Below are 12,128 nucleotides of genomic sequence, written 5' to 3' on the forward strand. Positions count from 1 at the left end.
GGACAATGTCAACTGGCATCCGAGGCAGGATACACTGGTTGAAAGTCACAGCTGGGCAGGAGCACTGATGCCGGGACTTTGCCACACAAAAAATAATGTTTAGCTTAAGTGCATAGTCCTAAGGATGCCGGTTCCAGCAAGGAAAAAAAAAAAAAAAAAGGATGCCTTTGATAAAGTGGTAGAGAAGCCATCATCCCAAGGAGCGAGCGGTGATCACGGAGGCTGAATAAAATGCCAGGGCAAAGCACCTTCGGGGGACCCGAAATAGTCGGTGAAGGCTTCCCTCACCAGTACACCACGGTTGGATGGCCGCCCCAAGCCCCAGTTGACAGGGGTGCCATCAAAAGCTTCATGTGTCTCCACCTCAATGTCCAAACTAGCATCGTAGTCACGCACAAAGTTGTGGAGCACACATGCAGCTTTGATGACACTGTCAACTGTGGCTTCATCCAACTGCATAGCACTGGTGAAGACCCTCCACTTACTACACAGGATCCCGAAGGTGCACTCCACGAAGCGTCGTGCCCGGCTCAGCCTATAATTGAAGACTCTTCTCCGGGCATTCAAGCCCCTCTGTGGGTATGGGCGCAGCAGGTTATTCATCAGTGGAAAGGCCTCATCCGATACCAAGACGAAGGGGACTGGATGCGTGGTACCCGGGAGAGAACGTGGAGGGGGTAGAGTCACCTGATTTACAATTACTTGCCTCCCAAATTCAGATGTCATCAGCACTCGGGAGTCCCCGGTCCCTCCATAGGCACCGACTTCGATAGCAATGAACTTATAGTTCACATCAGCCACCGCCATCAGGACCACTGAAAAATACTTCTTGTAGTTGAAGTACAGTGATCCTGATCGCGGTGGCTGCAGAACTCGAACATGCTTACCGTCGACGGCACCTATGCAGTTCGGGAAGTTGGCCACAGACTGAAAGCCTGCTGCTGCCTGCAACCATGTCTCCTGAGTTGGACTGGGCATTGAAATGGGCTGCAAGTACTCCCAAATCACGTGGCATGTTGACCTCACAATTGCAGAGATAGTAGATGTCCCGACTCTGAATTGGAGGTGCAACGATGCAAAACTCTCCCCAGTTGCCAGAAATCTGCAAGAGACAAAAGAGAGACAAAATTTAAATCTTTTAACATCATTTATATAGCATAATTAACATTCATCATATGCCAATAAACTAAGCATGGAAAAAACTTGCAAAAAAAAACAAAAAAAAAAACATCCATGTTCTATAAAGCGCTAAACACTTAACAAAATATATAATATACATTCTTACCTCAACGTGATCATCAGTCGCTCCTTGGGAGTGATGGCTTTTCGCATTTCTGTATCCTGCTTCTTGAGATGTGGACCCAAAATTTCTACCAATTTATCAAAGGCATCCATTGGCATCCGAAAAAAACCAAAAAACTTGTCCGGATACCTTAGGGAAAAAAAAAAAAAAAAAATTACAAGTCTACTCAATACCAATAATATTTAGAAGGCAAAAAGTACACCAAAAAAAACTCACTCCCTCAATTCTGCATACAGTTGACCAATGTGACCACATTCGTGCCGACGAAGATTAATTGGGTGTACCAAAAAACGTCGTCCCTCAAATATGGTCTACACACAAAAAAAAATATAACAATTAAACATAGGCAGATATTGAACATGCTAATTTGTCTATTCTAAGGAAACACATCTTGCATCATCAAAATATACATATGAATTTATCACTATTCTATGGTTACATGATGTACAGTATTTATCTTTCAAGGAAAAATAACATTATCAGGGTTAACACAAATAACTTGAACATAAACTAGGGATATTGAAAAAAGCGATAAGCAAAGACTGAGCACAGCAAAAACATGCTCGTTTGTTGAACGGACCAAACAACATTACCTGTTGTTGTTGTTGTTGGTTACGTCGTCGTCGTCTTCGTCGACGACGCATTACTCGTAGGGCTTGAATTAAAAGCAGCTGCAAAAATTCATCTTGAAGGCGTAGCCTTGGCTCTTGTACAGGAGCATGCAACTGGACTTGTTGTTCTGAAGCCATGTGCAAACATTAAACTTGTTGTCCAAAAATGGCTGTTGGTCCTGCAAAAATGGGAGTTTTTGTAGGCCATTGTACCGCCCAGGGGGTGGAATAGTTGCTAAATTGTATTATAATTAATGTGCGGATATCCGCTTGTTTTCCGCTTGTTTTCCGCTTGTTTTCCGCCCGGATTAGGCGCGGAAATAAAATGTAAGCGGAAAATCAAAAACCCATAGAGTTCTATGGCATTCCGCCAGCGGAATCCGACCAAAGAATTGTCATGTACATTCTTCGGGCGGGATGCGGAATCCGCGCGGACGGAAATTTATTCCGGACGGAAATTTACTCTGTGTGCACGGCCAGTCGGAAATCCCATTGTTCTCTATGGAAAGAGCAATGTTGCATTTACACGGGCGGAATTCCACGCGGATTCCGCCCGCTTTTTATGGCGGAATTCGGGCGGAATTCCGCGAGAATTGCTCCGTGTGCACGGGCCCTACAGGAGGAATTTCAAGCAGAAATTAGGAGCGGATTCCTCTTCAATTCCTGCCTATTTCACAGTGTGCAAGGGCCCTTTCTCAGTACAGGGGACCTCTGTATGTCATGCGGCTTCAGCCACTGATTACTCATTTCCTGTCTCCAGCATCTTTAACATCCTCCCAGTTTCTGCAGCGACAGCGCCATCTACAGACAACAGTACATATTACTGTGCAAGCACATATAACACATGTTGGATTGCGTGCAAACAATATAAGGCACATTATTCCTGGAAGCGGAAAAATAACATAAACATACACTTGTATGAGGTTTAGAAAAATGTACTTAGATTGCCTAAAATCTTATCTATAGTTATGCCCTATCTATACAGTAAATTTCAAATGTCAACAAAGTTTTGATAGTGACCCAAATAATCTTCACAAACAATTGAAAAGCATTTTGAACTATCCAGAAATGTTATTTAATTTGCTATTTTGTAGGAAAAAAAAGCTTTTTATAATCAGAAATGGTAATCAGAATGCTAAATGGATTCCCGACACTGCTGTCTGTGGCTAACTAATACAATGTGATGTTTTATTAAATACTTTAGATAAAATGCTACACTTATCATTTCAATGCAGGTAAAGTTTAAAATGCCGTGTCAGAAGGTCACTGCGTGTTCCTGCATGCCGCCCTTGAGGTTACATTCTAATTGTCTCTTTATAAACATGCTTATCTGCATATACAAAAGAGAAAGACAAACTGCTCCATGATAATCATAAAAAAGCACAAATTTATAGAGCTTAACCCTTTGAGGACCAGGCCCAAAATGACCCAGTGGACCGCGCAAATTTTGATCTTAGTGTTTCCGTTTTTCCCTCCTCCCCTTCTAAGAGCTCCAGCACTCTCAGTTTTCTATCTACAGGCCATGTAAGGGCTTATTTGTTACAGGAATAGTTGTACTGTGTAATGGCGTCATTCATTTTACCATAACATGTATGATGGAATCCCAAATATATTATTTATGAAGATATAAATTGGTGAAATCGCAAAAAAGAATGCAATATGGTAACGTTTGGGGGGTTCCTGTGTCTACGTAATGCACTATATGGTAAAAGCGACATGATACCATTACTCTATAGGTCAGTCTGAACACAACCATATGCAGGTTACACAGATTCTCTAATGTTATATATTTTTTTTAAATGAAATCCTTTTTTTTGGCAATTAATTATAAATAAAATGGGACTATTGTGACGCTTATAAAGGTTTTATTTTTTCACCTACGGGGCTGTATGGGGTGTCATTTTTTCCGCCATGATCTCTAGTTTTTATTAATACCATATTTGTGAAGATCGGACGTTTTGATCACTTTTTATTAATTTTTTTATATATATAATGTAACATAAAATCAGTAATCCGCGCACTTTTTTCCCTCTTTTCGTGTACGCCGTTTACCGTTCGCAATGACGCTTGTTATATTTTAATAGATCGGACAATTCCGCACGCTACGGTATATTATATGTTTATCTATTTATTTATTTTTATATGTTTTATTTATATAATGGGAAAGGGGGGTGATTTCAACTTTTATTGGGGGAGGGGTTTTGGGGTAGTGTGTTAGTGTTTTTAACTTTTTTTTTTTTACACATTTGAAGTCCCTTTGGGTGACTTTTACATGCACTACTCTGATTTTTACACTGATGAATGCTATGCCATAGGCATAGCATTGATCAGTGTTATCGGCGCTCTGCTCATTGAGCCTGCCTGTGCAGGCTCAGTGTAGCAGATCGCCGATCGGACCGCATGGAGGCAGGTGAGAGACCTCCGGCAGTCCGTTTTACCGATCGGGACCCCCGCAGTCACACTGCGGGGGTCCCGATCGGTAAGTGACAGGGGACTCCCCCTGTCACTTACACTTAAACGCCGCGGTCGCGCCGCGATCGCGGCGTTTAAGGGGTTAATGACACGCGGCAGCGCGATCGCTGCAGCGTGTCATTGCCGGTGAGGTCCCGGCTGCTCACTGCAGCCGGCCCCCACCTGCTATGAAGCGCGCTCCGCTCCGGAGCGCGCTTCATAGCGGGAATAACACCCATGACGTAAGGTTACGTCATGGGTCGTCTGGGGACAGACTTCCATGACGTAACCCTACGTCCAGGGTCGTCTAGGGGTTAAATTAATACGTTTTTTTTTAATACAGATTTTTTTTAAAGCGGTTATCCAGCGCTAGAAAAACATGGCCACTGTCTTCCAGAGACAGCACCGCTCTGGTCTCCAGGTTGGGTAGGGTTTTTCAACTTAGTTCCATTGAAGTGAATGGAGCTTAATTGTAAACCACACCTAAACTGGAGACAAGAGTTGTGCTTTATCTGGAAGAAAGTGGCCATGTTTTTCTAGCACTGGATAACCCCTTTAACAGCAAATTGTTCATTGCACAAATAGTAGAAATGCAATGTGTTGAACAGGAGATTTCAAGCTAGAGTATTAAGAAAATAGTAAGTATGGAACATGACATATTAAAATAGATATGTAAGCATTGTAGCTAGCAGTAATATTTTCTCTACTATGGGTAGTATGGAAATTTAACTTAAAGCGAATGTATGACTAGGTATATCGCTTGGTGTTTTTTACATGAACAGACCGAGGCCGGTGCTGCAGTCCTTTTTTGAGCCTCCACCTGGTTCCCGCGCACGGAGCCGGTCTATTACTGAGCACTGGAGGCAGGCCCACCAGCCCCCAGTGTGCTGTAGGAGACAGTCCAATGTTACCAAAGATCCATCTGTCTTCCCAATGAGGATGATAATATGCATAGCCTACCAGTAGCATATAGGAGGAGAGAAGGCAAGCCATATCATTACATAGGACTGATGTTTGCAATGAACCAAACACAGAATTACAACATAAAACTATTATTGGACGCCACTTCATGAAGCATGATAAGGTAAACTTAATATCTAGTGTGCAATCACAAGAAAAGGAAAACATCAAGAGGAACCTGGATCTCCTCTTAGAGCTGCAGGGCAATACCAAGTGGTTTTACTATACTGCTTCATAAAAGATTGTTTTTCAGACACCGGGTATACAGTATATTTTTAATAAAGCCTCTCTATCTAGTAAAGAACTGTTTGGTTTCTTGATCCTTGAAGCAAAGAGTGTTGGTAGATTCTAAGGGGAGATTTATGAAAGGGTGTAAATATACACCTGGTGTAAACTGCCCACAGCAACCAATCACAGCTCAGCTTTCAGCTCTGATAAAATATAAGAGGAGCTGTGATTGGTTGCTGTGGGCAGTTTACACCAGGTGTATATTTATACCCTTTCATAAACTTCCCCCTAAATGTATAACTTTCTAGACTGCTGAGACAACGTCCATAATGGGGGGTGGTAAATCTTTTATCCACTGTGTTAGGATACATTGCACCACTATGACTAGGACCGTGTGAAGACTCAGATGTCTGAATACCTCTTTAGGTTATGTTCACACTACGTAAAAGAACGGCCCTTGTTGCCATCGGCAACAACGGCCGTACTTTATACAGTGTGGAACATTGCCTACATTTCTATGGGAGCCGCAGGAACATTGTTTTATTTCTATTTGTATTGCGGGCACATTTGGGTGTGCCTGCAATCCAATTAACCATAGAACTCTGTGCAACATACGGTCAGAACAGCCATACATTGTGTGCACAGAATATGAACAACGGCTGTTTGTGCACTAGCGGTGGGAAATAATTGGCAAGTTTTTATGTATGCCAATAATGTTACTTTCGCTACTGTAAGGTGTTCCCAGTGTTAATCCTACATATAGCATTCACTTGGGCAAGTGCACTATGCAAATGCTCCAGAAAACTAGAGTAGATCATCCAGGCAGCCCAGAGAAGATAGCAGCGGTCTGCTGCACCGCTCCTATTACGCGGATTGCTACTATCGTGATCATTGATTTTTCAACATGTTGAAAGATAACTGTCAGCCGACATCATGCATGACTGCTGATCGTTGTCTTCTATTACATGGGGCGATTATTGGCTGTAACGGCCGATAATAGCTTTGTATAATAGGGCCTTAAAGGGGTTATCCAGTGCTACAAAAACATGGCCTCTTTCCCCCTACTGTTGTCTCTAGATTGGGTGGGGTTTTGAAACTCAGTTCCATTGAAGTAAATGGAGCTTATTTGCAAACCACACCTGAACTGGAGACAACAGTAGGGGGAAAAGTGGCCATGTTTTTGTAGCGCTGGATAACCCCTTTAAGGTAGCCAAGTCTATTCAAGAGCTGCTGCTTTTTCACAGTGCCTTCACTTGAATGTGTTTGTGTTGCTGTTCCCTGCACAGTGGTGCTCCCAACCACTCACTGTAATGAAGCTCCATTCAAGTAATTCAGAAAGGACCCCTACCCAGAGGCTGGACCCACACCAACCAAAATGTTATGGAATATCCTAATGACACGCCATAATACTCCATAGAAATAACCCTTTCAGGCTGGGTTCACACTATGTATATTTGAGGCAGTATTTGGTCCTCATGTCAGGTCCTCATAGCAACCAAAACCAGGAGTGGATTGAAAACACAGAAAGGCTCTGTTCACATAATGTTGTAATTGAGTGGATGGCCGCCATATAACGGTAAATAACTGCCATTATTTCAATACAACAGCCGTTGTTTTAAAATAACAGCACATATTTGCCATTAATTGACGGCCATCCACTCAATTACAACATTATGTGAACAGATCCTTTCTGTGTTTTAATCCACTCCTTGTTTTGGTTGCTATACAGCCTCAAATATACGTAGTATGAACATAGCCTCAAACCAATTTAGTAGGTTTCTCTTTAGTATTAAGAGAAGTACAAAGCGTGATATCACTGAGTATTCTGCCGACCAGTTTAGCTCTGCTACATATGTATTTTATATTAACTGTTGAACAACAATTACCAGTTCACTCACCATTTTGTCCCCATGAAAAGACATGACTGGTCCTAATCTTTAAATAAACAGGTGCAGAAATAAGTGTACACCAGTTCTTCTACATGGTCTGCAATTTTCTTCACTACATGGCAGCAGCCTCCTTAACTGAAAAAGAAATGGCACAGACTACAGACAGTGAAGTAAAATTGATTATAATTGATCTAGCAGAATGATAAGGAAGTGATACTAAATTGATTTTTCTGACCCTCCGGGCAAGTCCCTGCAAACCATAATCCAATTTGGTCTAGATTTGCTTTTGTGGCCAGAAGCTCCAGGGATTTCCAAGCCTGATAGGCAAATGCGACTGATGTATCATGCAGAGGATGTCATGCTGCAGCTCAGTCTGTGTTTATTCTCAAAATAATGAGGATTACTATGTCAGGGCCTGAACAGATTACATACATTTCTATAATCATACAAATTATATCATGGGTTCACGTACAGATACACATTTCTTATTTCACCTGGTGGATGCATGTTACAATGGACAGCCTGTTGTAATGGGGGACAGAGATAGCATCTGTAAAGCCCTTGTATAGGGTAACAATACAGAATTTTCTGGAAGAGAATTGGAGCTTATTTTAAAATGCTTATAACAACAAAAAGATACATAATAAAGGAACGCTCTAGGAAAAACTGAGACTATGTAGTGCGGGACCAAAAGAGGGCGCTGTGCATAGGAAATAAAACAAAATGCACAGATGGACGTTATGCACTGAGTACTTCATACCCTGCACTACGAAAAAGACTATAGGGGAGATTTATCAAACTGGTGTAAAGTAGAATTGGCTCAGTTTCCATAGCAACCAATCTGATTCCACTTTTCTTTCCTCACAGACTCTTTGGAAAATGAAAGGTGGAATCTGATTGGTTGCTAGGGGCAAATGAGACAATTCTACTTTACACCATTTTGATAAATCTCCCCCTTTGTATCAGTCTTTAGGTCATGTGCACACAGGCAGAATCCTTGACTGTGTGCAACTCTATGGTTTCTAGAAAGCAGTGGCCAATGCAGAGAGTGAGGGGGGTGTCCTGTCCTGAACCTCCCATTGATTTCTGTGGAAGCTTCAGAATGGGACTGTATGGAAAGAATGGTGTTTCGCTTTAATTTGGCATGGTCCATCTTCTCTTTTACGTGAAACCATATGGCCCTGACATCAGAAACTGGTCGGTTGCTTCATTGCTTTAAAGACGCTGTTTCAAGAAATATTGAGAATGTCACTAAATTGTTTTGTGATCTGAAGAAATAGATAGAAGAGTGAAATGTAACTGTTCTGCTGGAGGGGATTGACTGTATCTCTGATGTAGCACAGTATCAGTAGTATTTTCCACCACGCATTGTGCACTAATATCAGCAACATTCTAAATGAAAAGAGTTTTGCACAAAACACAGCACTAAAGCAACTTTAAAACCGTAACCTTCTGATCTAATTCTAGCATATTCTTATGCATGTCAGGGCTATGTTCCCACTGAAATTTTTTTCTTAAAAAAACAACCTTTCGTTTCATTTAACCCTTTGAGGACTAGGCCCAAAATGACCCAGTGGACCGCGCAAATTTTGATGTTTGCGCTTTCGTTTTTCCCTCCTCCCCTTCTAAGAGCTCTAGCACTTTCAGTTTTCTATCTACAAAGCCATGTAAGGGATTGTTTTTTACAGGAGTAGTTGTACGTTGTAATGGCGTCTTTCATTTTACCATAACACGTGTGACGGAACCCCAAAATTATTATTTATAAAGTTATAAATAGGTGGAATCATAAAAAAGAATGCAATATGGTAACGTTTGGGGGGTTCCTGTGTCTATGTAATGCAATATATGGTAAAAGCAACATGATACTATTATTCTATAGGTCAGCCCGAACACAACCATATGCAGGTTACACAGATTCTCTATTGTTATATATTTTTTTAATGAAATCCTTTTTTTGGCAATTAATTATTAATAAAATGGGCCTATTGTGACTCTTAGGGTATATTCACACGGGCGGGCTCGCAGCGAGATTCTCGCTGCGAGCCCGGCAGGTCCTGGAAGTTCCCATACACTACATACTTGCTGCGGTCTAAACGACCGCAGCGAGTATGTAATTATACCGCCCTTAACCCCTTCTGCTCCCCCGCTGTGTATATACTTTACCTGTCCTCGCTGCACGGGTCCGGCGTCCTGCTCTGCTGTCCGGCCAATCGGTGTGTTGCCCAGCCGCAGCCACTGATTGGCCGGGCGGGAGAGCAGGACGCCGGACCCGTGCAGCGAGGAGAGGTAAAGTATATATACAGCGGGGGAGCAGAAGGGGTTAAGGGCGGTATAATTACATACTCGCTGCGGTCGTTTAGACCGCAGCAAGTATGTAGTGTATGGGAACTTCCAGGACCTGCCGGGCTCGCAGCGAGAATCTCGCTGCGAGCCCGTCCGTGTGAATATACCCTTATAACAGTTTTATTTTTACACCTACGGGGCTGTATGAGATGTCATTTCCTTCCGCCATGATTTTTAGTTTTTATTAATACCATTTTTGTTAAGATCGGACGTTTTGATCACTTTTTATTATTTTTGTTTTAATATATAATGTAAAATCGGTAATCCGTGCACTTTTTCCCCTCTTTTCATCTACGCTGTTCACCGTTTGCCATGACACTTGTTATATTTTAACAGATCTGACAATTACACACGCTACAGTATATTATATCTTTATTTATTTATTTATTTTTATATGTTTTATTTATATAATGGAAAAGGGGGGTGATTTGAACTTTTATTGGGGGAGGGGCTTTGGGGTAGTGTAATAGTGTTTTGAGCGACTTTTACACTTGTGTGATTATTCACACTGATCACTCAGTGTGATAGGCGATCTGCTCATTGAGCCTGCCTGTGTAGGCTCAGTGAGCAGATCGCCGATTGGACTGCACGGAGGCAGGTGAGAGACCTCCGGCGGACCGTTTTAACAATCGGGACCGGGGGGGCGTGGCCAGCTGCCGACTCGGATGGTTGTGTGAGAAGGAGCTCCGGCCTCACTCAGCCAAATTAGCGACTTGGACCGCAAATTAATCATTAGCGACAGCACAGTAAGAGAGGTGAGACACCCTAGATCACCATCAGAATGCAAAATCGGGAGAAAGAGACAGGGAAAGCCCCGAAATTTAATGAAAACCGGCAGCAGAGGGGAAGCCAAGATGGCGCCGGCTCCCGGAGCGGGGACCGAGCGCCGTCACACACAGCTTCAGAGAGACTGCAGCACACATTCTCTAAAGCCTCCCCAGGACACACTGCTAACAAAAAAGCAGTTAAACCCCCATCATCTTCCACATCGGGAGACAAGGGACAACATAAGATAAACAGATATGCTATACTGTCTGGCCAGACTGCAAAAGAAAAAGGGGAGGGATCATCCCCTCAGCACAGCCATGCTGCAGAGGGAGAGCACAAACGGCCCCATGACAACTCCTATGGGCACAGCAGCTCTACCAGCAACTCTCCCATCATGCAGAGCCCAGCTAAACAGAAATCCAAACAAACTAGTGACTTTTCAATAGACTCTGACCAAGATTATGAGAATAATGACTGTTTTGATGCATTACCTGCTAATGAATCACCAACTACAAATTCCTCCATTAAACAAATGCTCTCTGCTATGAGAGATTCTCTTGATCAGAGAATAGAAAAGAAAAATGCCATTATTCAAGCGGCTATTCTAGACATTGGTCAGCGTGTAGACCAGATTGAAAACAAAATGGAGGACATGGCCACTTCCCATAATTCACTTGTTGATGCTCAACAATCTTTGGAAGCTGAAGTACAACAATTAAAAAATAAAATCACAGACATGGAAGACCGAACAAGAAGGAATAATCTGAAATTTAGGGGCATCCCAGAATCGGTCTCTCCTACAGAACTGACACATTACATTCAAAGATTTATTAAAGAAATGCTTCCAGACTGTACTCACAGAGACTTAATTATTGACAGGGCCCACAGAGTCCCCCGCCCTCGTCACCTCTCATCAGATATACCAAGAGATACACTCGTTAGAGTACACTTCTTCCATATCAAAGAATCATTTCTTACTGCTTGCAGAAAGAGAGAAGCAATCCCCGACAAATATAAAAATATTTCAGTTTTCGCAGATTTTTCAGCGGCGACTCTACAATGGAGAAGATCACTAGGCCCCATTACATCTACACTTCGGGAAGAAAATATAATTTACAAATGGGGATATCCGAACCGTCTCATAGTCACCAGGAATGGCACCACATCTACGATCTATCAACTAAAGGACGGCCTACAACTCCTGGAAGCATGGAACCTGGTAGCAGCTTCTGACTCCTCACGTCCCGACCCTGCTCCTAAGAAGATACCACGTGAATGGCACTCCACCTCTAAAGACTGAGGTCCACCCAACATCCTACATTAAAGGCCCTAAAATAAGACACTGTTCTGTTCCAATCGGATCGGCTTTGGCTGAACTCTTTACCCCCCCTGACACTTCGAGCTAACCTGATGTTAGCTATTTTTCTTTTTCTTGAGTTCTGGATGCCCTTATACGGCATTTATGTTTTTCTGGTTAATGTTATCAATAATCTTTTTTGTTTGATGTTGTATTTCATTGCAGGTACTACTCCAGCTATCTTTGGGGGATATTGTTGCATCTTCCGACGTCACATG

General features: G+C 42.5%; 1 protein-coding gene across 1 annotated transcript; it reads right to left on the minus strand.

The window, feature by feature from the left end:
• Positions 1 to 213: 213 nt before the first annotated feature.
• Positions 214 to 1,573, minus strand: LOC138801801 (uncharacterized). Its single transcript, XM_069984899.1, has 3 exons — positions 1,520 to 1,573; positions 1,286 to 1,432; positions 214 to 1,102 (listed from the first exon to the last, which is right to left on the minus strand). The coding sequence occupies exons 2-3, from the start codon at positions 1,399 to 1,401 to the stop codon at positions 214 to 216; spliced, it is 1,005 nt and encodes a 334-aa protein (XP_069841000.1). The 5' UTR covers positions 1,402 to 1,432; positions 1,520 to 1,573.
• Positions 1,574 to 12,128: the final 10,555 nt, after the last annotated feature.

Source organism: Dendropsophus ebraccatus, chromosome 9, assembly GCF_027789765.1.
Source record: "Dendropsophus ebraccatus isolate aDenEbr1 chromosome 9, aDenEbr1.pat, whole genome shotgun sequence".
NCBI classification, from domain to species: Eukaryota; Metazoa; Chordata; class Amphibia; order Anura; family Hylidae; genus Dendropsophus; species Dendropsophus ebraccatus.